Genomic DNA, 27,160 nt, shown 5'->3' with positions numbered 1-27,160 from the left:
GGAGGTTGGGAGCAGACAGGGAAGGCTTCCAGGAGGAGGTGGGCTTGGCTAGGAGGAGGCTCTGAGCAGGGACCCAGCCTGTGGGAATGGAGGCGCCCACCAGCCCAGCCCCTCTGCTGCACCTCAGGGCCAGGCGCCAGGCCTGTTGAGCGCTGTTGCCGAGCCTCACACCTGCCCTGCCCGGCACCCCTCTCCCAGCCACTGGGGATCTGGGGGACACTGGCGCTCCTGAGCATCATCAGGGCCTGGAGATGTCCTCGAGGGCACCTGGGGGGGACGCAGGGGACCGGGGATGTTTCAGAACGCAGAGGATGGCTGGAAATCGCCAGGAGGGTGGTGACCAGCAGGCGGGGCAGGGCTTCGAGACCCCACGGGTGATGGGCAGGGGGAGATGGGAGACTACCCGGGTGATGGGCGGGCAGAGGGAGAGTGAGGTTCAAGGTTTTATTTCACTTTCCCTGTGGCTTCATTTGTCCCTTTTAGAAAAGATGACATCGCATAGAAATGGGGCTGGAAGAACCTCTGGAGGGACAGCTTCAGGGCGACCAGACGCGCCCCTGAAGCTGACGCCAGACGCAACTGTTTTTCAATGTGGGGCGGTGCCCTGGGGGTCTAGCTGGCTCACAGTGTTAAAAATATTTTTGAATCAAATTGGTAGACTTAAAATCCAGGTTTCTGGCATTGCTGGAAAAATCAGGGCTTGTTGTTGAAGGGCGGCAGCCGGACGGAGGCGAAGATGTGCTCCCCGCAGGGCGCTGTGGCCGCCTGCCCCACTCCTCTGCTCCCTGTGGCCTCCTAACATTATGTCATGGGCCATTCGCAGCTGCGTCGGGTAGGGTGCCTCTCGCCAGTGTCACCCACTAAGGTATCATCCAACCCAGTGTGGAGGGGGCTTGCAGGAGAAAGAGGGATCACTAACAATTCTCCTGGGACAAGAAACTAAACTGCATGGCCCCAGATACGCCAAGACATGTGGCCACCAGCCCCAGCAGCGCTTGGATGGGTCAGGACAGGGCTACCAGATAATTCACTCTGCTGTCAGAAACGGTCATGATACACAGATTCAGCTGGAACAAGGCCCTTTCCCATTCCCTCTGGAAAAACTGTCCAAACAAGTGCGTAAGTCTGTGATGACTGCAACGTGAGCGGCTTCCCCTCGGAGGAATCCCCGCACCATGTGTGGCCCGCACTCCTATCCTTGGCAGTCCTGCATCCGTTGCGGGAAAAGTTCTCTGCACCACAGCTCCGTCTATCCATGTGGGCAACGAAGGAGAGCCCCGAGGCCTCGGGAGGCCTATGTCCAGCTGCTCCCCTCATTCCTCTCCCCTGCTTGGCCTCAGGTGCTTCACTGGGAATCTTGGTTTTACACTGGGAGGTTGATTGCTTTTCTCCCAACTGCTACAACTTGTAAACATATTGACGGGGAGCGTTGATGACGGAATTCAAGTTGGCGGTGGTGCCCTGCGTTGGCCTCCGCCGCAGGGGGCCAGTGTGGTCCAGAGCCTTGGGCCGCACCTGGGAAGTCCCTTGCTGTACGTGGCGTGGGGAGCTGAGCCCTTCCCTCACCAGCCTTCTTGCTCTGGGGCCTGACTGCCGTCTGCCCAGAAGGCCTCCCCACCACCGTGTGGAGACTCCAGGAGACCCAGTCTCTTTGGGTGGGGGGGCCTGCTGGTCTCTGCTGCGCTGGAGCAAAGCAGGCACGGAGGTGACCCAGTGGGTGCTCTGTTCTGGGCTGTTCCCCTGACATGGGCTGGTCTGGGGACCTAGGCCAAGGCCAGGGCACACCAGGCCTCTTGGCGCAGAGCCCCCCCGAGGCCAGCCTGGGGGCTCAGGGCTGTGGAGGGGAATGCAAAGTCTTCAGGCTCGAACTTGAACTCCAAGTGGCTGGGGGCAAGGGAGTCATCCTCCTGGCCAGAGGCCTGCAGGGGCAGGAGAGCATGAGAATTCGGGGTGGGGCGTGGGGGGTTGGGGGGTTGGGGGAAGCTGCGGCCTCTTAGGTCAGGAGTTCCCATGACTGGGATTTGCTCTTAGGGACCCCTTCATGCCCTGGAATGGCATGAAGGACCCCTCGTGAGGCATTGGGGTTCCCCCCACATCTGGCACAGAGCCAGCTCTAGGGGACGGGCCACCATACTTATGGCTGAAGGCCGCCGGTGTGTCCAGCCCACCTGCTGGAAGAGGCTCCGAGGGGCTCTGATGGGATCTGACTTGGCCAAGGAAGCACAGGGTCCCCAGCTCTGGGCACCCCACCCCAGCCCGCCCCCTTACCTGGGGGCCCATGCCGGGCCCAGGGCACACTGGGGACGCCAGGCTGGGCTTGGCTTTCAAAGTGGCTGCTGAGCTGTCAGTGCTGGGGACAGCAGATGGGGAGGCCGAGGCGTTCCTTGTGGATCCTGGAAGGGAAGAGGGGATGTTTACAGAGGGGCCAGGTGTGGCCTCACTTCCCCTTACTGCCATGTAGCCAGGTCTCCTCCAGCCCTGGCCCAGAGAGGTTTGGAGACTCCTCACGGTCACCCCGCAGGCGTGGGTGGTAGGGCCGGGCGTGGCTTCCTTGGCCCCACCTCTGCCCCTGCTGCCCACATGCTGTCACCACCCTGGCCCCCCACACTCCCCCAGCAAGGTCACCACAGGGCAGAGCTGGGGGCATTTGGACTTCCGGAGGACTGTGCTTGAACCAAACACACAGGTCTCTCATGACAGAACTGGAGGCACCGAAGGCCACCCCGCAGGAGGGGGGCTGACCGCAGGGCCTGGCCACGCACCTGAGGAGCCCCTGGGCTTGGCAGTGGTCTTTGGCTTCCGCTTCCGTGTCTGGATGCTTTCCTTCTTCATGGCCAGAGGCCGCGGCACCTGGCAGGGGTGGCGAGGGTGGAGGCTGGTCCTGTCCCTGCTCACCCCTGGGCCCCTTGCACAGCACCCCCTCATTCCAGCCCCCCAGAGCCGGTCACTCCTGGAGCTGGCTGTGTCCTCACAGCCCTGGTGGGTCAGCTGTCAGCTGGGCTGGGTGAGGGGGAGCCTGTGGAGCTGGATTCCCATCCCCTAGTCCGACAGAGCTGCCAGGGGCCAGAAGGCACCAGGGGTGCCCAGAGGGCAGGAGCAGTGTCCTTGTCTGGCCCAGGCTGAATGGCTGTGGTGAGCCTCAGTCAGCGCGTCTGTGCCGTCTGTGCCGTGAGTGTAACAGGAATAGCCCGGGCCCCCGGGGGTGGTGCTGCAGTCAGCCGGGACATGTGTGTAAAACAGCCCCGGGGACAATGGCCATCCTGCCGGCTCCTCCCCAGCCTCTTGGTCTGGGAGCGGGGAGGGCGCGCGCTAGGAGGCTGGACAGACCCCCCCCCCCGCCGCCCCGGGGGCCACACTCACCCCGTGCAGCTTCATGTAGAGGCCGCAGGCATTGCACACGGGCTCCCCCTCCGAGTTCCGCCGCCACAGCGTGGTGTTGGTCGTGCGGCAGTTGGTGCAGCAGAGGCCGGCGCGGCGGGACGAGGACTGTGGGGGCGAGGGAGACTGGAGTGAGCCCCGGGCCGGGTGCGCGGCTGGAGCAGGGGGACGGAAGTGAGACTCAGGTCGGCCTTGCGGCCACGCGGGACCTGGTTAGAAGGTGTTTGGAGCATGAAGGTCGTGAGCTCTGCAATGGCCCCGCCTGGCAACTCTGCCTGGACACGGTCTCGAGCCCTGGGAAAGGTAACTTTACCTTCCTGGGCCTCAGTTTCCCCCCCAGAAAAAGGGGTGATAACAAACCCACCACAGGCCGGTTGTGGGGTTCAGAGCCCGTGGGGGCCGGGCACCTAGGCAATGGTTTTCCTGTTGTCTCTTTTAGCACCAACCCTGCGCCTGGACCCCGCAATTCTGCAGTGGAGTAGCACTCCAAGGCCACAGGGCCCCCCAGAGGCCAGGACACAGCAAGCATCAGGGCCTGTGGTCCCCCTGGGCACCTGCCTCCCAGGCCGGGGGGCCCCACCGGACAGCGGCTGAGGGCTCCGGGTCCCACCTGCCTATGTCTCCCCATTGCTGTGCACTGCACCTGCTGTTGGAGCAAGACTGGACCCATCTGGAACCCTCCAGAGGCCCCAACATTGCCTCCCTCCTTCCTGTGGCTCTCAGTAGAGACTGACCCCCAATCTGGCAGACCCAGGTCCAATCAGAGGTCCCGAACCTCCAGGGCCCCAGTCCATGAGCTCAGCTGGGGCTCAGGAATCTGAACCGAGAGACGCCTGGGAGGCTCCGAGCTGGCTGCCTGGGGAGTCCCTGTTGAAGGCAGACCAGGGGCCTCCCACCAGCTCAAGCCAGCCTTTCTCCCACTGGCCTCACAGGTTGGTGCTTGGAGGGAGGTGGCGTTTGGGAGCTGCAGCCCAGGGCCCCAGAGGCACCTCAGACTGGAAGCCCTTTCCCGAATCTCAGAGCACTCCTGTCCCCAGGCCTGGTTCTCCCGGGGGGCTGCTGTTTCTATCCCCGGCCCCTACCCTGACCCCATCGGTCCCCTTCCCTCAGGTTGCACAGCCCCTGCCTGGTCCAGGTCCCTGGCCTCTCTTGCCAGGACCACAGTGGTGGCTCTGCAGGAGCTCTGTCCTGCCCTCCCGGCGGCAGCCAGGGCCAGACCATCAGTGTGCCTCAGGCACAGGATGCAGCCCGTGAGGACGGGGCCCCCACACTCAAAGCCATGCCCCCAGATTCTCTAGCCAGGACAGAGCCAGAGAGCAGTCACAACTGAGCCAGCCGCATTAGGGGAAAAGAATCCATCCTGGACGAGGGCTGAGTGGACCCAGCCAGCCTCAGCTTCCCCGCCTGTGTCTGTTACTTATGTGAGCAGATGCAGCCAGCCTTAGTTTTCCTGTCTGTTACAGCCCACCCAGGTTTCCCCGTCTGTTACAGCCCTCTATGAGCAGACACAGCCAGCCTCGGCTTCCCCGTCTGTTATAGCCTGCCTCGGTTTCCCCGTCTGTTACTGCTATGAGCAGACACAGCCAGCCTTAGTTTTCCCCGTCTGTTACAGCCTGCCTCAGTTTCCCCATCTGTTACAGCCCTCTATGAGCAGACACAGCCAGCCTCGGCTTCCCCGTCTGTTATAGCCTGCCTCGGTTTCCCCATCTGTTACTGCCATGAGCAGACACAGCAGCCTGCCTCGGTTTCCCCATCTGTTACTGCCATGAGCAGACACAGCCAGCCTCAGTTTTCCCCGTCTGTTACAGCCTGCCTCGGTTTCCCCATCTGTTACTGCCATGAGCAGACACAGCCAGCCTCGGTTTTCCCCATCTGTTATAGCCTGCCTCAGTTTCCCCGTCTGTTACTGCCCTCTATGATCAGATGAGGGCTGGCCTTGCTGACCATCTCCTGCCTACCCTTCCCCCAGGCTGCTGCCAAGGGCATAGGCCACCCTGTCAAAGGCCTGAGTGGGAGAGTGGGGGCCTGCCTGCAGCCCTGAGCACCAGCCAACCCCCAAACTCAAGGCCTCCTCGACCCCCAGCCGCAGCTGCAGGCAGTTGCCAAAGGCTCTGGGAATACTGCTCCTGCTTCATCTGGGGCCAGGCCTCCTGTCTCCAGGCAGGACCCTGCCCTGAGCTCCATGACAAAGGGGCAGAAAGCAAAGGAAGGGGCCAGGCCAGTGAGGCTGGGGAGGCTTGAGAGGTGCCTCAGCTTGCAGCTCCTGGCCTGACTGGGGAGGACAATGTCTCCTACCCTGGGCCAATAGCATCCAGCCACTCAGGGTCTCCAGCGGTCTCCCTGGGGGGATGTTGGGGGTGAGACTTGTGCTCATGCTGGAGGGCCCAGCCTAGGCCCCAGCAGAGCTGGAAGGGAGATGGTGCCTGGCCCCGGCTGGATGGTGGGCACCCTTTGTGCAGGAGCAGTTGGGGTCACCCAGGGCCCCCAGCTGGTGTCTCTCCCTGGGATGCCACCTGCCACACCCTCATGGGTCTAGAAGCAGCTACTGTTACGGGACAGGATTTGAGTCTGGTCCAGCCCCCCTCTCTTCTATCCTCGTCAGGTGCCAGGCACTGTGGCTGCTTTCTTGGTGGCCTCAGGCCACTGTCCAGCATGAGGCATGGTCTCCTTCCCACCCCTCGGACATCCACCCATCCATCTGTCTTCCTGAAGTGGAAAGAAATCTCCCCCAGGGCTGCCAGACGGATCGACCCAGCATGCCTAGGTATATGTGAATTTCTGATACATGATGAATCCTTTGTCTCCTGCAGTATTTGGGACATGAGTGCTAAAATATTTGTGCTTATCTGAAACCACATGGAACCATGTGTGGCCTGGAGTTTATTTGCTGACTCCCTCCTTGTGCCCCAGCAGTCCCCACCTTCAGACTGAGGGGCATCCATGGCCCAAGGCCCGTCCTCTCCCTTGAACCAGAGGGACCCTCGGGTCTGGGACCGGCCATCGCCCCTTAGCACACACAGATGGGGGTGCACACACATGAGCACACTCCACACGTCCCCCCACAGCTGCCAGCATGCCCGTCGGAGCCACGTCTGAGACACGGGTTGTGGAGACAAACAAGGGGGGGCGCGCAGGACGTGTGTGGGTTGGGACAGCCCCCAGCAGCAGGCACGCCCCTCACCCCGCACCCCTGCGAGTGCCGGGGAAACACCTGGAATCCACCTTGAATGTTTTCACAGTGAGCATGTTTCATGTCTATCAAATTAAGAAAATGGGAAAAACATGGAAAAACCTTCCATAGAGACATGGATTCCCAAGGTCAGCCCTGCAGGTGGTAGAGGCAGCAACCATCCAACCTGCGGGGGGACAGACTGTCCTTCATCCACCCTTTCCTAAATCTTCACCAGATCGCCATTGTACGGGTGGGAGACTGAGGCTTAGAGGAGCTGCGGGACCAGAGGAAACTGGGGAGGCCCAGGGTGAACATAACCGCCCCCGTCAGCCAGATACTTCGGGGACACGCTCCCAGCAGCTTGCCCACGCTGGGGCTCCCTGTGCCACCATACCGCGACGATGCCTTCATCTGTCGTCTCCTCACTGCCCAACAAGCAGCCCGGCCTGGCCACGCTCAGCACCCTGCCCCCCAGGCCTCTCTCCTGGCTGCATTTCGTTTTTCTTTTTTGTCGGTTCTTTTCAAAAGAAGTCAAACTTCAAAGCCTGCTTGCGCGCAGCAGAGCTGCTCTAAGCACCAGGCTCTGCGTGCATCTGAGACATCCAAATAAATCAGGCTCTGGGCAGGGCAGGGTCCCGGCCGGTGCTGGCGGAAATTCAAAGAGGGCGGGAGAGGGAAGGAGGTTCGAGCCTGGCTTGGAGGGATGACGCGCACATGCCGGGAAACACTTTGGAGTAAAGGTGCAGGTCACAGCGACCTGCAGCGCAGCAGCCTCCTCTGAGATGGAAGACTGGGCCGTGGACAACCAGAGGCTGCTGTGCCGCAGAGTCTGAGCCTTGGGGACCGGTGAGTGGCTGGAATGTCTCCAAATTCAAACGGGTCCCCTCCTGGAGGGGGAATGTAGTAAGCACTTGATACAGTGCCCATGCCCCTTGCTGGCTGAGGACAGACTGACTTGGAGACGTGGGTCTGTGAGGGGCTCGAAGGAAGGAAACCCTGGGGTTGGGTGGGTGACAGGTGTCACTCCAAGTAAGGACCAGGCTTGCTCAGCGGGAAGGGATGCTTCGCTCCATGCGACACTGGGCTACTTCCTGGAGCTGGTGCCAGAGGTGGCCCTGGGCTAGGAGGTCTGCTGTCCGCACTGCCCTTGGCTGCCGGGCCCCAGGCTTCCGCCGAGGCTTCGGTGTTCTTGGGGGTGGGCTGCTTGAGGTCCAAGAGCTCCCAGCCGTGTCCACGCACAGAGCCAGACCACGGGGAGAGGGCACGGTCGTCCCCACCCTCCGAAGCCTCTGGTCTTGGCAAGATGGACAGAAAACAGGGTCCTCCCCCAGGAGGCACCCCAAAGCCCACCCTGCATCCCCCAGACCAGGGAATGGAGGCCGCATCACGCCAAGGGCCCCCATCAGCCCGTCCTCAGAGCCAAGGTCCAAGTACACAACAGCAGCTAATTTAATCTTTACAGCAAGGCGTGGACGGTTCCAAGTTCCTCTCCCCACTTCTCAGATGAGGAGACAAAGGCTCAAAGAGCTGGGGAACTGTCTACGAGATGCCCCAACCCAGGAGTCTGGGATCCAACTGGACACAGGTATTGCCCGGCTGGAAGACCCAGGGCAGGGCAGGGCAGGGCAGGAGGAAGGGCTCCCTCCTAGCAGCTCCTCCTGACACCAGTGTGTCCCGGTGCCCAGTTCAAAGCCTGGCAGGAGGAGTGGATACAGCCAGAGAAGGGGCAGCCCTTTGCATGGGTGAGGGTGGGGAAGGGAGGTCTGGGCTGCAGTCTCACAGAAGCTGGGCTGAGCTCCCTACCACTTCTCTTTTTTAAAAAAATAATTTAACTTAAAATGTAATTAAAGAGAAGAGAAGTTAATTTCAATTACAATTTTTTTTTTTTTTTTTTTTTTTGTGATGAGGTCTTGCTCTGTTGCCCAGGCTGGAGTGCAGTGGTGCCATCTCGGCTCATTGCAGCCTTAGCCTCTCAGCTCAAAAGATCCTCCTGCCTCAGCCTCTCAAGTAGCTGGGGCCATGGGTGTGTGCCATCGTGACTGGCTAACTTTTAAATTTTTTGTGGGTCTCCCTATGTTGCCCAAGGTGGTCTCGAACTCCTGGGCTCAAGTGATCCTCCTGCCTTAGCCTCCCAAAGTGCTGGGATTACAGGCATGAGTCATTGCACAGGACCAGTTTATTTATTTTTAGAGACAGAGTCTCCCTCTGTTGCCCAGGCTAGAGTGCAGTGGTGTGATCATAGCTTACTATACCCTTGAACTCTTGGACTCAAGTGATCATCCTGCCTCAGCCTCCTGAGTAGCTGGGACCACAGGTGTGTGCTACCATGTCTGACTAATCTATTTTTTTTTTTTTTTAATTTTTAGTGGAGATGGGTTCTTGCTATGTTGCCCAGGCTGGTCTCGAACTCCTGAGCTTAAGCAATCCTCCTGCCTCAGCCTTCCAAAATTCTGGGACTATAGGTATGAGCCACTGTGCCTGGCCCCTACCCCTTCTTCACCTCAATGGTTAACCCCTCAGCGAGGGCCACATGGACACCAGGCTGGAACAGCACACCTGGGAGCACAGGCATAGTCGCAGGAGCAAACAAGCCAAGAGGGGAATGGACTCCTAGGAGCCTTCCCTCCGAGAGGCAGGCATGGGAGGAGGCTGGGCCTGCAGAGCCTCAGGCCCTAGGCCAGCTCCAAGGAAGAGAAGTGACAGCCGCCCCCGGCCTGTGCTCCTGCTTCCCACCATCTGCTCCACTGGGACCTCCCACGCGCAGGTCCTGGTCCCCCATAGCCCAGGGCCCCAGAATTTCCCCTCAGCCTGTAACTGAGGGATGTACAGAGCTGCACCGGCACAGGGCGCGAATCCAGGCATCTAGAACAGCCGCCCTGCAGGACAGTGGCAGGAGGGCTGGCCTCCACCCGGGGTGACGGTGGGAACTGGCTGATGGACCCCGCATGGAGTCCACACCACCAGCAGAGGAGGGCTTGGTGCCCAGGAACATACCCTTGCTCAGCCTTCTGACCCAGGGGCCACTGTGGCCTCCTCAATTTTAGATAACCGGCAAACGAAATCAACACCCCAAATCCTTATTTGTGAAATTACTTGAATGTAAAGGTTTGCCTGGGAAAACGTATAGAACAAAGTAACTTTCAGCATCGTCCAGCCTCTGGGGACTGTGCCCTGCCTGGGGCAAAAGTCTGGGCTCCGGAGTCCCCCACTCCCTGCTCAACCACAAGCCAGGAAGAACCAAAAGTGAAAACAAGTTTCGCCCATGAGGCAGAGGACAGGCATAAACCTGGTGTCCCTGTGGTCCCTGCAATATGGGTAGAAAGTGCTCCCCGAGGGGACTACAGACCCAAAGACTCTCCAATTTCAGATTTCAAGGCCCTTCAATCAAGTATCCAGCAGCCACCTTCCCTCAAGCCTCATCCCAGGTAGGGTCACCTTGAGGCCTCCGAGATCGGGCCAGGCCACAGCCAGCCACCACCGACTCGTAGGGCTGAGCTCCTGGCTCCTGGCTCCTGGCAGCAGCCCTTCCTGGACCCAGCAGTGAGCTGAGCCTGGCTGACACCGTTGCTCCAGAGCCTGGGCTCCTGGCCCCCAGAGCACTCTCAGGGCTGGCGCTATTAGCTGGTGGCCCCTGGCATCCCCACTGGGATCCCCTGCCCTGAGCACTCTCAGAGAGGACCTGAGCTGGCCTGACCCGACCGACCGGGGTGGGCATCCAGGCTGTTTTTGGCGCACTCCCCTACCCCCACCCCAGGGGCTCTGGTGTCGCCGGGGTGGATTGCAAGAGGTCCCCTTGGGGGAGCACTGCACCCAGGCGCCCATCTGCCCAGCCCAAACTCACCAGGCGCTTCTGGGGCCGAACGAGCGGCCGGTTGACGCCGTTCATCTTGTGGTAGAGGCCGCAGGCATTGCACAGGTAGTGGCCGGTGCCGTCTCGGCGCCACAGTGGTGTGGACAGGGCCCCGCAGTTGACACACTCACGACCCTCACCCGGGAACTCCTCCAAGAAGTCGGACACTGAGGGGACAGGCAGCTGGTGGGCCCAGGCCCTCCCCTCCCCAGGAGCCTCCCCAGCTCATGGGCCAGTACCCTCCCCTCCCCAGGAGCCTGGTGGCTTTCATCAGACGAATAAATTTAAGGCACAAATTTTGTGCCTTAAATGTATTTTATTTTAAGATTTATTTGCTTACTTAATCTTATTTTTAAATTTTTAATTCACATATGATAAAATCCGCTAGGGTTGCTTTTTCAAGGATGGGGTGTTAATAAACAGAACCTGAAGACAGACACCTGGGACTCCCGGCTCCGGGACCAGGGGCCAGCACTGGCCTCTGCCTGTTTGACCTGCTGGGAAAGCAGGGTGTCTACACTGGCGGGGAAGGTGGATGAAGGGGTGTCTACCCTGGCAGGGGAGGGATGAAGGGGCTTTATCTGGCAGACACTCTTGGGCTCCCCGGGGCTCTCCTGGGAACGCTAACCCCGCTGCCCTCCTGTTCTGCAAAGCAGGTCCATGACAGGGGTGGGGGGCTGGGAGGGTGGAGGAGGTGCCGTCTGTCAGCTTGGCTGTGGTGGCAACCAGTGTTCTTCCTTTAGAAGGCCAGCCCCGCCTCACAGCCCCCTGGGGCCGGGCTTCGCACACTGTGCGGCTGGGGGTGGAGGTCTTCCTGGTCCCCTCCAGGCCCGGCCCGGCGCCGGCGCGAGGGAGGCCCGGGCGCCGAGTGGGGGTGGGGAAGGGATCAATCATCGCCCCGCCGGGGGTGCGCGCCAGCAGCGGGGCTGTCCAGGGAGGCGGGGGCCAGGGGTCCTGCGGATGCGGCTGCGCCTGCTTCCTGCGCCAAAGGGCCGGCGGGGTCCCAAAGGCAGCTCTGGAGCTGGGTGTCGAGGCCTCCAAGGTCCCGGAGGGACGGGATGGGCCCCTGCGGAGCTCAGAGGCGCCGCCTTCGCCAGAAAGTGACTACGCTGCAACCGGGAAGAGCCGCTCCCTTTACAGGCCGAGAATCCGATTCTCCAAACTGATACTCGGGAAGCGACTGAAACCAGGTCTCAAATTAAAATAAGTAAACATCCTAGAACCGAGACGAATGTGGCCACTTAAATAAACCGGTGTTTCGGACTTTATAAAAATCGTTTCCAAAACTTTTCCAAAAAAAAAAGATTAAGACTTTTGAGGCTCCACATTGGCACAATCCGGAATGCTGTTTGGAAATAGATGTTCTTTCTCATTAACAGGCTAAAACAGAATTCTGGATGGGTGTTTCTCGTGTGAGGTGTTACCCAGGTTTCCTCGTCTCGCCCCGGGGCTGCTGGTGTCGCTCCTGGCAGGGAGGCTCGGACCGTGGGGGAGGATGAGGGGAGCGTTTCGCAGGGTGCGGGTTTGCACCCGGATTCGGCCAGCTCCTGGGCCCCGAGACTGTGGAGCCCCCGCACTCACCGAAGGTGGGCCTGCGGTCTGAGAGGCCGTGCAGGACGCTGCCATCGAAGGGTCCGGCAGTCCAGGACTGGGCCACGTTGGGGCTCACGTAGGCCGGGTAGGTGGCGGAGTACGAGGTCCCCACCGGCCGCCCAAGCGGGGCCGCGAACTGTTCTCGAGGCAACAGCGCGCTCTGGTAGGCACTGCCGTCTCGGCCCCCCGCGCTGCCGCCGCTGCCGGGCCCCGAGGGGCTGTGCGCGAAAGGGAAGGCGGTGGCCCCGGGAGGGTGTGCGGCTGGCGGGTGCGGGCTGCCCGGGCCGAAGGCCGACGAATCCGCGGTGGCGGTCTGCGCCCAGCCGGGGCGCGCAGCGAGCTCGGGGGGCTGCGGGCTCGGCTCACACCCGGACAGGTAGGACAGCATCGAGGGGATGCGCGCGGGCGGCACAAACATCGGAGAGCCGGCGCCTGGAGCGTGCAGGAAGGAGCCCGAGTCGGCGTAGGCGGCCTGGCTGGGGCTCGCGGCCAGCGCCAGGCTCTGGTACATCCTCCCAGGCGTGGTCTTGACCTGCAGGGAAGAGGGACAGGTGTGGAGGTCACGGGAGCTGTGCGCCCTCCGCCAGCGCCCGAGCTTGTGCCGGACAGGTGCCGTCGCATTGGGCAGCGCTTCCCAGTCCCCAGCCCGGGCCGTTCCCGGGGCGAGTCCTCGAACCCGAGGGAGAGGAACCGCGGGGATGGGAGCGGCCAGGGCGTCATCCTCGGGGCAGTCACAACGCCGAGCCCACCTCCTCCCCGACCGGGCTTCGGAGGTCCCCGGGGTGAGCTCGGTGGGGGCCTGGGAAGGACGGGCCTGGCGCGGCCGCAGGACGCAGGGCCTCGAGAGCGGGGCCCCGCCGCGCTGGGAGGGGCCGGGTGGGGAGGGGCGCGCGGCTGCAGCCCGGGCTGGAGCACTCACCAGCGGGCAGGGAGGGCAGGAGGGCACGGCGGTGGCGGTGGGTCGGCGACCGGCGGGCAGAAGACTGGAAGCCAGGGCCGGTGAAGCTCCGCAGCCCCCTCCGCGCCGCCCCGGCCCGCCCCCGCCGCGCCGCCCCTTCCCTCCCCGCGCCCGCCCCTCCTTCCCCGCAGGGTCAGCGCTGGGGCTCCGGCCGCAGAGCCACGTGACACGGGCAGGCCCTGCTCGCGGGGCTTGGCGACAAGGACGCACGACACGGGGCGGCCAGCGCGGAGCCCCGACCAGTGCAGCTAGACAGGCGGGCCGAGGGCTTCGTGGGCCCCGGGGAGTCGCGCGCAGAGACTTCTCCAAGTTTGTGCGAGTCCCGAGCCCTCTTCCTCCCTGCCCGGGCCCCCGCCGAAGGCTGGCCTAGAGGCGGGCTCCGTGTGTGGTGGCTGAGTCGGTGATCCCGGCCCCGCTCACCGATGGACACGCGGCGGTGGAACCCCGTGGGCCCCCTCGTTGAGTGGCCGCACCCGGGGCTCGATGCAGGGAACCGGCTTCCATAGGGACGGGCCGGCTCGGGTGGCTGGACTGGGACGGGGTGCACTGGCGGGAGCCCCGCGATTTCCTCGGTTTCTGAGCAAGCGGGGCCACGAGGCTCGGGGTCCCACTGGGAGGTGGGCAGGGTCCAGCCTGTAAGGCGCGATCTGGGTGCCAGGCTCGAAGGCCCTAACCCCGGTGGGACTCTCAGCCGGCTCTCGGGGACTCGGGAAGAGTTTCCTCCAGGCGCCAGAAATGCGGGTAGGGTAGGAAGCGACCCAGGTCAGGAAACCGTGTCCCGCTCGCACTCCCGGTGAGGGCTGCGTGGAGGCGTCGCTGCCGCGGAGCAGCTCCACAGGTTGCGGGAAACAGAACGGCGGGCTCGGAGCACACTGGGTGGACCCAGGCTTGGTGGCCATGAAAGCTTTCTTTTCTTCCTTTCTTTTCTTTTCTTTTCTTTTCTTTTCTTCCTTCCTTCCTTTCTCTCTCTTTCTTTCCTTTCTTTCTTTTCTTTCTTTCTTTCTTTCTTTCTTTCTTTCTTTCTTTCTTTCTTTTTTTCTTTCTTTCTTTCCCTCCCTCCCTCCCTCCCTCCCTCCCTCCCTCCCTCCCTTCCTTCCTTCCTTCCTTCCTTTCACGGAGTCTCGCTCTGTCGCCCAGGCTGGAGTGCAGTGGCGCGATCTCAGCTCACTGCCTCCTGGGTTCAAGCGATTCTCCTGCCTCAGCTTCCTGAGTAGCTAGGACTACAGGCACCCGCCACCACACCCGGCTAATTTTTGTATTTTTAGTAGAGACGGGGTTTCACCATGTGGATCAGGCTGGTCTCATCGAGCTCCTGACCTCAGATGATCCGCCCGCCTCGGCCTCCCAAAGTGCTGGGATTACAGGCGGGAGCCACGGCATGAAAGTTTTTCCTTGCAGAAACGGCCCTCAGCGCCTGTCAGCCAGGGCTCAGAGAGGACGCTGGCTTCTCTCCTTGGTGGAGGGTGAAGACCTGGGAAGGCAGGAAGGCGGCGGTGTGGGGCCGTCGGGGTGGGTGTCACTGGATCCCCCCACGGGGTTCTGGACGGCCTGCGCTGTCCATCTGGGGAGAGCTGGGGTGCCCCACACGCGCCTTATCCCTGGCCTTTCCTCTTCGCCCACAGCAGATAAGGATTCAGGGTGCTTGTGGAGGTGCCCAGGGTCCCTGCGTCTGGGAAGGGAGCAGGCTGAAGCCCCTGGTCTGTGGTGGCCTTGGGACCCCACAGACGGTTCCGCAGCAGGCTCAGGCCTGTGCAGGAGAGGGTGCAGCGCGGCAGGCTGGGGTGGGGGGTGGCTGCCATTGGCGTAGGGAGCTAGGCGACCTTCCCTTACCCCTTTACCAGCTCCCAGCTCCCTCCTGGCCAGCTTCCCACCAGACGCTCCCTCCTTTCCTGTCCTCAGAAGCCCGGTTGGTGCTGCCTGCCCTGCGTGGACTCCCCTGCCTTCTGCTCTCCCAGCACTCGGGTCTCCACGAGGGTCTCTCTTTGACCCCACACCTGCAGACTTTGTCTGTGGATGGCAGTGCACTCCATGAAGGTGGGGAGAGGTGCCCGGGCCTTGGTGCGGGCGAGAGAGCGCAGTGCAGTCCAAGAGGCTGCAGAGGGCTCCAGTGCAGCAAAGCTGGTTGGACCCAAGCTTTGACCCCTCTGCCCTCAAAGCCTGGGTTACCGAGCCCTCATGAGCACCAAGAACCAAGAGAAGTAAAAAGGGACACTCGTGACCTGCTGGGGGCTGAGCCACCCCTAACCCCAAGAAAAGTCTAGAGAACAAGAAAGGAGCCACAGCAAACCTGGAACCCTGCAGGGCGAATCGGGGAGGGATTCGTGCTTTTTACTTGCCATAAAATCTGTAAAGTTCTTGAACAGGAAACAGCAACATTGCCCCGGTGCTGTGCTTTGTCCCGACATTTCCATTTAATCCTCACAGCAATCTTATGCAACAGATCACATTATCATTCCTATATACAGATGGAGAAACGCAGCACAGAGAGGTGAGCCAACCTGCCCCAGGCCACACAGCTAGCAATTAAACAAGCCAATTGAAACAAAGAAGGGAGTCTCTGAGTGATAGTCGTTGGTTGCTTTCTTGAGTTAATAAATATCTACAGTGGACATTTGTATTAAACCCTGGGCCTCCATGGAGGGCGGGGAAGGGAAAATTTACCCTTTGAAGGCTCCTCCGAGGCGGCACCTCACACAAGGCGGTACAGGGTTGGGAGTCTGGGGCTGTTCTGGCCACTTGGTGCCCTGCTAGGCAAGTCACAAGCTTACCTGCTCTGCAGCAGCAGCAGAAGCCACTGGTGGCGTGTTTTCTATGTGGATCCAGCTGCCTCCACAGTGACTGGTGGGGGTGGGCACCCACCCGTGGGGGTTGTCTGTGACAGTATCTGGACACCCTCTCAGACCTGTTTCTACTTGAGCCAAAAAGAGAGGAGTCTCAGCTCAAACCTCAAAACCCAGGTGCCCCCAACTTCCTCGACCCCCACGAGCCATGCTTCTGTGCAGCTCTCCACTCCCGGTGCTCTGGGCCCCTCAGGAAGGAGGCGGCCCCTGAGCCAGGTGACCCAGTCCACCAGGCTACCCCACCCAGCAGCAAGCCCTCTTCTCCCCTGGACCCTGCCCATGCTGCTTCCTGAATGGGCCCTTTGCCCTATTCTCTACTTGCCAAACTCCTACATATCCTTCAAGGCCCGTCTTGCAGTTCCCTTCCTGTCCCTTCCCCTACGTTGCTCTCTCCCCTTCCTGGTGCCTCATTGTGCTGTGTGGTCAGATGGCTGTGTGCCTCCGTCTTGTCACCTCAGCAGAAGCTGAGCCAGAACAGCTTAAGGAACAGCGGGTCAGGGCATCGAGTGGGCACAGTCAGACCTTTGGGACTCAGCGTTGGCATCTCCAGGCTGTGTGGCCTTGGATGAGCTGCTTCCCTCTCTGTGCCCCTCTTCTTCTGTAAGGTGGGGGTGATGATAGTGCCTGCCTCTCACAGTGGCTTTGGGGAGGCATTAGTGGGACTGGGTACTCAGGGCATCTGACACGGGATGGGCGTGCAGCAGGCATTGGGCTAATGCTGGCTGAGATAAAACCCAGTGCAGGGATGGAGGCTCTGAGCTGTGTGCCCAGGGCCCTGAGAGCCGGGGAGAACCCAGTGCAGGGACAGAGGTTCTGAGCTGAGCTGTGTGCCCAGGGCACTGATGCAGGGATGGAGGCTCTGAGCTGTGTGCCCGGAGTCCTGAGAGTCAGGGAGCCAGGGGAGGTGACAAAGACCGGGAGGGAATTTCTGGCCCTGCCACGGGTGACCCCTCTCTCCTGAAGGCGTCCCTGATTCACTGGGACACAGGGACCTGCCAGGGCTGGCCTGCGAAGACACACCTCTAAGGTGGGGGCCCCACCCCCAATGAGATAAGAGGGTGGGCACGTTAACCCCCTGGTGACCATGCAGAGTTAAGTTCCATGAGTCCTGGGCTGTGAGGGGCTTCTGGGGCCTGAGTGGCCTGGGGTGGGGCTGGGGTGAGAGGGAGGCAGGTGTTGGGGGGGTGGCTGGCATTGGGGGTTGGGGGAAGGAAGGCTCCAGCCATCAGGCTCTGGGTTTCATTTCCTGCTGTCACTTTCCTAGCAGTGCCCACATACCCCCCACCCCGCCCGCCCCCAGCTTGGGAACCCTTAACTCAGACACACTTATCAAGGGAAAGAAAACAGTCTCATTGTTCAGGAGGATAAGGACCAGCTCACAGGAGACGCCTCAGACACGGCCCCTGTGGGTGGAGTCCTGGGTACATGGCCTCCCCCAGGGGCCTTGGTCTCTGCCCAGGAATGGCCCTGGGGAGGGCCCCTCCCAGGAACAGTCCTGGGCAGGGCCCCCTTGAGGAGCAGCCCTGGCAGTGGGTCCCCGCCTTGCACACTGCCTGCAGATGCTGGATGCTCCGCAGTGTGGGCACCAGGGATGGTCCCACTTGAGGCTTTGCGCTCCGGCAAGGCCACCCTCTGTCCAGCCAGGGGGAGGGTGCCCCTGAGAAGGGGGCTGTCAGGGTTGCCTGAGGAGGGGGCTGGGATGACCCCTATCAACCCCAGTCCTGAGGTTCCTTGGCTCTTGTCCCTCCCTGCAAGTGGGGAGGCCATGAGAAGTTGCGGGGGAAAAGGCCCCAGAGACCCCAGGGTGGGGAAGGAGGCCTGGGGGCTGTGCTGGGGCCTGGAAGTGGGAGGCCTTGTGTTGCTCCCTGTGGTCTGATGGGCAGGAGGTTAGAGGGAGGGGCAGGCCTGCTTCCAGCAGGGCGGTCAGCGCAGGGCGGTCAGCGCAGGGCAGTCAGCGCAGGGCAGAGGTCTGTGTTCTCATCGGTTATTTCAGGTAAACCGTGTGCCCCTGGGCCCCCAGAGTGGGAGAAAAGCCAGTTCATGGCCCTCTCCCCACCTTCAGCACTGCCCCTCTCCCCAGGCTCCACCCTGGCAGGGCTGTGAGGCCCGGGGCGTCAGCTGAGCCCACTGGGCCCACAGCACCCTCAGGACCTCGCCACCCCTTGGGATCCACAGGGCAGCATTCCAGGGCTTCTCCTACACAGGGGGCTCCATTCGCCCGAAGGCCAAGGACTGCAGAGCTCATCAACGGCGAGGGGGGCCCGGGAGGTGGGTGCCTTGGGGGTGGTCCCAACTGGGTGGGGTTGGGGAGCCTGGGGGCACCATACGGGTATAAGAATTCATTTTGGACACAGTGTGTGCCCCCGTGTGTGCCCCCTTCTGCAGGAACCTTTGAGCTCAATAGCCCAAGGGCAGCCCAGGCTCACTGCCCCTTGCTGGTGCCACTTCTGGGTCAGTCTCCAGGGGCAAGGACAGGTTGGCAGCGTCCCCTCTCTGCCTGACTCCAGCCTGGGCATTTCTGAGCATCCCATGTGCCTGGCTCAGCCCAGCAAGCTGACATTTGAAAGCTCACAGCTATCCTGTGAGGTGGGTGATTCTCATGTTCGTTTCATGATGAGGAAGCCAAGGCCAGGACAGAAGTGACCTGCCCCAGGGCCACAGCTGGGCAAGGGTGGAGTTGGCATTTGAACCCAGCTGCGTGCCTCTTGGGTGCTGCTCTGTGGGCCCCGCAGCCTCCTGTCAGCTCCTTCTGGCGCCTGCTCTGTGGGTGTTCCTTCGTCCAAGGCGCCTGCAGCCCTCAGAGGGTCCGTGGGGTGGGGAGAGAGCTCAGTGCCCCGCATCCACCAGCACCATCTCCGACCCCTGGGCAGGCTTCGTGTTAGAGGTGGCAGCCAGGTCCTGCCAACGGAAGATGCTGGGCCTTGGAAACAGCCTGCACTGTGGGTGACCCGGCCGGCCGGGCCCAAACTGGCTGCCAAGAAAAGGGAGCGGGAAAGGAAAACAGCTCTCGGCCGCGTCGCCTGTGTAACCGAATCTGTTTTCAAAGCCCCTCGCAACGCGGGCTCTGCATTCGGCATGGCAGGCACTGGCCGCCAGATCACCGAGGACCGCTCATGGGGTCTTCTGGGAGGAGCTCAAAGCGAGTTTGCTTTCGGGGAGGAGGTCATTGCACTCAAGGTCCCCCGTGACTGCAGCGTTCTCAAACGTCCTGCCACGTGCTGGGATAACCCCACCCACCGCAGGCATGCCCTCCGGGGGGCAGGGAGGGGAAGCAGGTTTGGGCTGTTAGGGCCACAAGCCAAGGAGCCTGCAGGGCATCTTAGTGAGCTGCTTTGGTGTCCCTGCAGTTGGCGACACCCACTGTCACACCCCCTCGGCACCCTCAGTCTCCCAGCTGACAGACTTACCTGGGGTTGCAAACGGGGCTGGCGATGACCTTGGCCGTGTGCGGTGGCGTGGCCGTTTATGACGGGGCCTGCACTCAACTCCCACTCTCAGGACTAGATGCGGGGGCCGGGGGAGGCGTCAACTGGGCTGGGCTGGGCACGACTAGACTGTGGCCCCGTCTTCGGGAGCCTGGCCACCACCTCAGCAACGCCATCTCCTTAGGATGTGGGAGCGGAATTTACTCTGGAGACTCTTAGAGCCAGTGAGTGGCTGAAGGATCATAGCCTGGCCCAGGCAGCTGGGGGAGGGCTTTGCCTGGTGCCTGGGACCCCCCATCCCCTGCATTCTCGCCTTTGCTTTCTCTTTTGCTCTTGTCTTTAAAAACGTCTCTCCACTCCTCCCCTCCCTCCCTCCTCTGGCCTGCCCGCTCCTTCATTCCTTCTCTGCTCCTAACCCCCCCATAGAGGAGCCTGGGGAGCCCGCAGCCTCCTGACCCCATGTTCCTCTTTCTCCCCCTGTCTTCCTGGAGACGTCTGCCAGTGACAGGCTTGGAGCCCCGTCAAGGGGACCTGTCCTGGGCTGGGCTGTCGGCGGAGGAGCAGCGTGGAGGAGCTGGGAGCGCCCAGCCCGCCTGTGGGTTGCATTGCCGCTTCCTGCCCAGGAGCCCTGCGGCCGTCTGTCCGCCTCTGAGCAGGACAGTGGGGTTTCCTGGCCAGGAGCAGAGTTTGCCACGTTCCAGTTCTGTCTGCCCAATGTTCAGCTTTTGGTGAGTGTCAACGAGTCAGCCCCACTCTGCGGGCGGGAGGGGACCTGAGATGAGAATCCAGGGGAGTTAAAAGGCTTCAGAAAGCATCCAAAAGTATGGAGAAAAAAAGGATAGTTGAGGGGCTGGGACGATGCGAGCCTTTTATTTTCATCCTTTAACTTTTTTTGCATTTCTGTATTTGCCACCATGAACAAAGTTCATTGATAATAGAGACTGAAATATTTAATGGATGATTCAAAGAGATAATCTGAAAAGGGAAATAACATTTTTCTAGGGTCTGGCTGAAGCTGCTCTGGGGATTATGCAAAAACCTATCTGAGGGAGTGAGAACGCAGAGGCACCTTAGAGCCAGCCATGGCTTCAAGCTCTGAGGATTTGCAACAAAGACACACATTTGCTGGGCCTGAGCAAAGAGGGAAAGCCACTCCTTCAGCAACGAAGGAGAAGGAGCGCCGAGATCTTGGTTTGGCTTTTCTGGGTGAGTACTGTCGTTCCAGAGGCGCAGCCGTGGACTGCGGTCCTGTCTGGGAATGGGGATAGCAAGGGCTGAGCTTGTGCATGCACACCTGTGTGCAGCCACACACATACACCTGTGCACACACATGCATATACTCATATATGTGCACACATGCAGGCCCGTGCTCACATGCATGCACACCTGTGTGCCCCCACACCTAATGCACATGTGCACATGCACACCTACACACATTCCTATGCACCCACCCAGTGCTCATGACACACCTGTGTACACTTATGTGTGTACATCCAGATGCACGCACACACTTGCACACACACCTCTACATGTACGCCCAAGGGCACGTGTACTCACAGAGGCCTGGAAGGTGACTGTTTTTCCATATGACGATGGCTGCCATGCTCGGTGAGCAGCTGCGTTGCTGCCTGTTTCCCTGCCCCAGTCTGGCCGTCATTCCTCACCCTAGTCGGGCTCAGGGTAGGGGAGGTGAGTAGCCTGGAGTGGCCTGGTCACGTAGGTGGGCAGCCAGCTGGGGCACTGACCTCCAGATGGGCCACCAGGGCCCTTCCTGTGTCTGCTGAGTCCCTGACTCAGTGCCCAGCGAGGGTCCTGGGGCTGCAAAAGAATGTCTAATGTTCCGCATGTAGGCGGGTCTGGCCTTATGGAAACTTCTCCATGGCAGGTGGAGGCCTGGTGGAGTGGAGCAAAGGGCAGCCATTCCCAGTGATCAGGAGCCAGGCCAGGCCTACTGACACCTTGATGCTGAGGGGCCAGAGCGGCCCTGTGCGATGTCCCGAAGTCCCAGAGTCTTGGCAGGTGGAGGCAGATGGACCAAGCAAGGCCTTTGTGTTCCAGGGCACTTTGCAGGCAGCAGGACCCCCAGGTCCTCTGGAGAGGGTGGCTGGAGACTCGGCCTGGAGCTGCTGCCCCCCGCACCTCAGGATACCTGCCTGCGTGCGCCGTCCATTGTTTGGGGGCTGCACAGAGCACAGTTTTGAGCAGGGAGTTGGGTGTCACCTTGGAATGGCTGTGAGATGTGTGGGACCCTGGGGGGCCACCTGGGGTCAAGCCCAGCCCTGCCCCTTGGGCTCTGGGACCCTGGGGGAGCCACTCGCATGCTCTGTGCCTCGGTCTGTGACCCTGGAGGAGGGTGGTGATGTCCATCTCCGGGGTCGATGGTTGCATCTCAAGGGTGAGGGCCCCAGGCCTGCCAGGTGCTTCGAGTACAGTCCACGGGGGCGGCCTCTCGGAGCTGCTCTGGTGGGTGGTCAGACCCTGCTGGAATGTGACTCTGTTCCTGGGATCAGGACCTGCGGGGTTGCCTTTGTCAGGTCCTGCCATTTCCGAGCCTCAGTTTCCCAATCTGTGGTGGGGCTGATGTGAGGAGATGAGAAATGCACCCAGGGAGCATTGGCTGGCGCTGCAGGGCAGCAAGGAGGAGCCACCATGGTCACTCTTGGAAAAGCCCCCAGCCCTGCACCGGCAGGGCAGTAAGAAAGTCCACGGCTGCTGCTGTCCTGGCCGCCCAAGCCCGGGAGAGGCAGCAGCCCTGGCCACACTCCTGCCAAGAGCCAGCTCAGGGGCCCAGGGCCGCTGAGATCACTGGGCAGTTCCCAGGCCGGCTGGGCTGTCCCCTCGTCAGGAGGGCAGGGCTGGCAGGTTTGTGGACGCCTTCCCAGGCTGACCCCCACAATAGCCGCCCTGCTCCACCCCGAATCTACCCGTCCCAGGCTGCGCCTGCCTCCAAGTGCCTGACTGGAGATGGCCAAGCCCATTCCTCATGTGCAAAGAATTTCCCGAGCAGCCGCAGCCACTGCAGCTGGAACTTGTCTCCAGATGGGTCGTTCCGAGGGAAACCAGCGTCTCCTGTCTCCTCCTGCAGACATGGGCTGGCGTCCGAGCCCTGGATCCCCTGCCCTGGCTTGGCTTCCTCTGGAGGGGAGATAAGGGGCTCCTGGCATCTTGTAGGCTGAAGAATCCGCCCAGCACGCTGACAGGGAGGCGCCAGAGGCAGCCGCAGACCTTCCTCAGCCCCTGCAGCCCCCTCCCCTCTTGCTGCAGAAAGAAGCCCTCAGGGCCCAAGGTTGACCCACCCAGCCTGGGGGCTGCTCTGCAGCTGTGGCCCACTCCTGCCAACCCGGGAGTGGCTCCGAAGTGTGCCCAGCACATAGGGAGGGCTCACTCCTGGGGGCACCGTCTCCCAGTCAGAGCCAGCTGGAGCTGGGCACAGCCAAGGAAGAGCAAACGTGTTCTGTCCTTGACTCCTTCTCCAAGTTTGTGATGGCATCTGCCATGGGCCGGACAGGGGGACACGAGAGTGAGCGAGTGGACGTGGCTGCCCTCTGGAACCTTCCAGGGCGGGATGGCAGGTGTGGAGAGGCACACAGGGAAACCCTGGGGTCTCACCGAGGTGCAGGCGATGCACAAAGGGCCAGGGAGTTCCCAGAGACTGTCAGGGGCTCCCTGGGCGGGGGCGGAGACCCCCACCCCGCCCCTGGCACCTCCAGCACCATGGGTGCCCTGGCTAGGGATGCCTTCCTGTCTGAGGTCAGAGCTGCAAACCGGTGGCTGCAGTTACCCCACCATGTTTTTTAAAATTGGAACAATTCATGTAAAAGCCCAGATGTATTTTTTCTTGAAAAAAATTGACAGCCAAGTGTGACCACGGTGGGCTTGTTTCTACGCGTTGGGGGCTCCTCCCTCGGAACAGGCAGTGCTCTCGGTTGCCGTAGACGCCCCCACTCCCTGTCGTCTCACCCGGTCCCTGCTGGGCCTTTCTGTGGCCCATCCCCTGGTTCAGATATTTCATTCAAAGACCCACCCCTCCACAGGGAGGTCATCCTTCTCAGGAAGGTCACTTGGCCTGGACTCGGAACTGGACACTCATTCCCGGTCACCCTGTGACTTGAGCAGGACTTTGCCTTTCTGCACCTCGGTTTCTCTATCCTAACAGGGGCTGATGCCTGTGTCAAGGGACTGTCCCGAGGCGCTCAGAAGCGGCGGGCTTGCTCGTGCCTAAGCACAGAGCTCACAGCTGGGGGTGGCCCCTGTGCCACAGGTCCCTGTGTGCGCCCAACTCCCGCTGTAGAGGGCAGCGCTGTGTGTGCCCACGTCTGTGCTGTGGATGCAACGTGTAAACTGCACAGCCTTTGACGGTGGCTGCCTTTGTTGGAACGCCGGCCTCTAAGTGTGCTCTCCAACGGCATGTGGCGGAAGGGCAGCCCCGCCCTTGGTGGGGGTAGTTCTCCATAGCTTTGGTGCTGGGGAGGTTTCGAGATGGCTTAGAGAGCCACTGGGACGTGAGGGGACACATTTATCTCTATCTTCTTGGGGACAGACCTCGGAGGGCCCTCTTCACCCTTAAAGGCCTGGATGAACGGAATCTGCAGAGCAGGTTTCTCAAAGCAAGACTGGTGGGGCCCTCACAGGCATTCCTGGAAAAGGGCTGTGGAGTTAAAAACGCAAGGGGGAAATAAACAGAAACAGGCTTAGGGAGGGTTCCTCTGGGAGGCCTTTCTGCCCTCCGTCTTTCGTGGGCTCAGGAGCACTGCCTGGGGCTGGGAGCGAGAGCTCTGATACGTCACATTCTCTGAGGCGCTGACCGTGGCTCTGTGAGGAGCAGCGTTTCTCCGGACAGACACCTTTCAGCGGTGCTGAACTAAGCCACGGGACAGGTCTGACTGTGGCTCTGTGCTCCCCGCCGCCCCATCTGTTGCCCCCTCCCCACTGAGAGCTGGGGGAGGGACGGGATCTTTGGGAGCTGACTTCAGCTTGTGGAGTCCTGGGGTCTCAGAGCCGCGGGGAGAGAGGAGTGGGGCTCTCCCTGCGCGGGTTCCTTTCCTGGGTGAGGCGGGGCCTGTTCACCAGGCAGACCGGGGGCTCCCCAGCCTCCACAGATCTCCTGGTGTCTCCCTCCAGGCTGTTCACACTTTCTTTCCTTGGGGGCTGATAAGTCACGCAGCTGGCAGCATTTGCACCTGATTCAAGGAGGTGAACATTTTCCCTGGAGATAAGCCTTGAAGTCAGGGCTGGTCCCCACCTGGGGACGAGGAGAGGACAGAAGCCTACAGAGGGCTGCACCGGGGGAGGGTAGATGGGGCGTTCACCCACCCCTGCTGCCGCATTTTCCTTTGTTGGTTTTGCCCGAGGTCTGATAAGCGCCCTGCTCCAGCCAGAGGCCTTATCTGGCCGCGTAATCCCCTGGCCTTGGCTGGAGAACACCAGGGCTTTGCCCAGTCTGCCCTCCCTACCCCCTCCCTGGCCCCTGCAGGCCGTCGGGGCTGGGGGTGGAGGGAGAGGGGGGTGGAGTGAATACCCCCTTCCTCTTGCTCTTTCTCTCCCAACAGGGCAAGGGGTGCCGGTGGTTGAAGAGGCCCCTCTGGGCAGGAGCCTCTCACCTGGGGCACGGGTGAGTGGGAGCCATCCTCCGCTGCCCACCTCCCGGCTGTGGCCCTGAGCTGCACTGGCCCTGTGGCCACGGACCAGTTAACCAGGAATCCCTGGGAATCCGTAGGAAATGAGTTTGAGACCGGGTCCTCCACACAGGCTTCTGTGCACATAGACTCAGGCTTGGCAGGAGGCCCTCCTGGTGCAAGTTCCAGCCCTTCCTTCATTTTGTGTCTGGAGCAAGTGAGCACCCCATGTGCCCAGAGTTCTCATCCAAGAAGTGGGGTGACGAGCCCAGCCTCGCAGGGAGCTGGGAGGTGGGAAGAGCTCACCCCGGTCTGGCTTGTGGTCCTCACAATGATGGCATCATTGTCATCATCATCATCATCATCATCCTTGTCAACCACTTAGAGCTCATGAAGACAGCTCCCTCCATCATGCCCTGTTTTATAGCTGAAGTTCAGGCTCCATAAGGAAGAACCTAGAGGTCCCCCAGGTCAGCCTGCCCCAGCCTGGAGCTTATCTACCATGGAAGTGTGTCTGTTGGCGTTACAGAGGAGAAGGCATTTGGGCAGGGCTTTGAGGTATGAGTAGGAGTTTGCTGAGTGAAATGAGAGGAAAGGGTTTTCAGGGCAGAGGGAACAGGTTGGGGTGGTAAGAAGGGTCTTGAGGCCCATAGAGAGTGACTGCTATGAGTGAGTGGTTGGAACTGGGGTGACTGAAGATGGGGAAGGACACCTGGGGGTCGGGGGTGCCCGAGGAGTTGGGGATTTATCTGGAAGATGGCGGGTGCTAAGGCAAGAAGAACCAATTCCTTTTTCTTTTTGCCAAAGCAAAGCCCTCCATAGGGTTTCCTTTTGGACTTTCTTTTTGAAAGAGTAATGCACGCTGACAGTCACCATTTAGATAATACAGTTTCTAAAGGAAAAGCAATGATCCTTTGCCTCTCCCACACCCCACCTTTTCCCCACAAGCCCCTAGAAGGCTGGGGTCTGGTCTCCCTCCCTTGACAGCTGCAGGATGTTTTGTGATGGGATGTGTGAGGGGCTTTGGCCAGTCCCTGGAGATGGACGTGCAGGTGTGTCCAGTTTCCCCAGCCCACTTAAACGGGTGTAGTGAGTGGCCTTTATAAGTTCCCCGAAGGGGGCTTGTGGGGGACAGTTACAGACATGTCATTTAACAAATGCTGCAGATCCCCTTCCAGAAATGAAGAACATCTCAGCCATGCGCTGGCAGGCCTGGCTCCTCCCCCTCCATACCTGAAGTTTCTGTTTAAAACGTTTGGCCACTGGAGGGGTGAAGACACCCACCTGTGTCTGAGGCACTTTATTATCCTGAGTGCGCCCTGCACCTCTCACTGTCCCGAAGTGGCTCAGCCCTCGGGCTTCATCTGGGCCTTCTGCACCTGAGCCTGGGCTTGGCCCAGCATGGCCAGTGGGCTCCGGGCCCCTCCTGCCAGCCGAGCACTTCTGAGACAGAAGCCTGGCGCAGCAGGCAGGCAGCTCTGGACTTTGAGCCTGGGCCCTTGACGGCCAGGGAGAGGGCGTCCCCCAGCACACACTACCCTAACCTTTAGCAGCGTCCCAACTGCTAGCCTTGAAAGTTGGGTGCCCCGAGGTTGGGGCAGGAGGACAAGGGACCGCCCCAGGGAGGTGGTGCATGACACAGCCTATAACAGACAGTGACTCACTGCTCATCCAGCCATAAAGTCAGGGTAACAGGCTCAGTGTCCCAGCTGTGCTCCCTGGAGTCCCTGCCCCAATGTCATTCCCCTCCCCTCCCTGCAGCCTGCGCTGGGCAGAGCTCCCTCCCTGGGGGACAGCCTGGGCCACTCTGGGACTATCCACCCATTCCAGACCCACCCATTCCAACTCATTTGCTACTGCTGGGGAAACGGAGTCCCAGGGAGGGGGAGCAAGGGTAGATGGAGGACTAACAGTGTCAGAGTCCACAGGTCATCTGTCCCCCACTTTACAGAGTGGACTGCAGGACGGGAGCCCAGTTTGGGCTGCAGACCTCAGGGCCAGGACGCTCAGCCTGTCCAGGCTGTGATCTGGAGGAAGCAGGTACTCTCTGCTCAGCCCAGGGCCCTCCACGCTCCTGGGGGCTGCGGGACCGATCCAAGAACATGGGCCCTGGGGCCACGGTGTCCGATTCAAACCACGCTTCCTCCCTGTTGGCACCGGGCAACCTGCTGAGCCTCTCCGTGCCTCAGTTTCCTCATTGTAAAGTGGGATTCATAGTAGCTCCTTCCCCCTTCGGGGCTGTGTGGGGATTGGTGAGTGATGCCGTGGGGCAGGACCATGATTTATGGGGTGCCTCCATGTTGTCCTAGAGATGGGAAGGGCCCTGGGG

At 61.0% G+C, this 27,160-nt stretch overlaps 1 protein-coding gene and 1 long non-coding RNA gene across 3 annotated transcripts; one reads left to right on the top strand and one right to left on the bottom strand.

The window, feature by feature from the left end:
• Positions 1-430: 430 nt before the first annotated feature.
• GATA5 (GATA binding protein 5) lies at positions 431-12,978 on the bottom strand. Of its 2 annotated transcripts, none has more exons than XM_032142528.2 (7): positions 12,913-12,978; positions 11,982-12,525; positions 10,392-10,567; positions 3,361-3,486; positions 2,763-2,850; positions 2,269-2,393; positions 431-1,919 (listed from the first exon to the last, which is right to left on the bottom strand). In XM_032142528.2, the coding sequence occupies exons 2-7, from the start codon at positions 12,502-12,504 to the stop codon at positions 1,764-1,766; spliced, it is 1,194 nt and encodes a 397-aa protein (XP_031998419.1). In that variant the 5' UTR covers positions 12,505-12,525; positions 12,913-12,978; the 3' UTR covers positions 431-1,763. The 2 variants fall into 2 exon arrangements, with proteins under 2 accessions (XP_031998419.1, XP_058289074.1); XM_058433091.1 differs by lacking the exon at positions 12,913-12,978 and adding an exon at positions 12,743-12,767 and having other exon boundaries at positions 513-1,919.
• A 5,360-nt stretch (positions 12,979-18,338) lies between these two features.
• On the top strand, positions 18,339-23,081 carry LOC131382214 (uncharacterized). The gene is made up of 3 exons (XR_009211487.1): positions 18,339-19,944; positions 20,219-20,422; positions 21,102-23,081. It is a non-coding gene; the product is annotated as an uncharacterized LOC131382214 (long non-coding RNA).
• Positions 23,082-27,160: the final 4,079 nt, after the last annotated feature.

Source organism: Hylobates moloch, unplaced genomic scaffold (genome assembly GCF_009828535.3).
Source record: "Hylobates moloch isolate HMO894 unplaced genomic scaffold, HMol_V3 SCAFFOLD_21, whole genome shotgun sequence".
Lineage (NCBI taxonomy): Eukaryota > Metazoa > Chordata > Mammalia > Primates > Hylobatidae > Hylobates > Hylobates moloch.
Note: the sequence above shows the minus strand (reverse complement) of the source record. Positions and strands in the feature narration are given on the sequence as shown.

Excerpts from the sequence above, each read along its gene's own strand:
- GATA5 (XM_032142528.2), bottom strand. The coding sequence starts at position 12,504 with ATGTACCAGAGCCTGGCGCTGGCCGCGAGCCCCAGCCAGGCCGCCTAC. Across the intron at positions 3,487-10,391 it reads TTCGGCCCCAGAAGCGCCTG|TCCTCGTCCCGCCGCGCCGG; the intron begins GTGAGTTTGGGC and ends TCGCCCCCACAG. Across the intron at positions 2,851-3,360 it reads TCTACATGAAGCTGCACGGG|GTGCCGCGGCCTCTGGCCAT; the intron begins GTGAGTGTGGCC and ends CACCCCTGCCAG.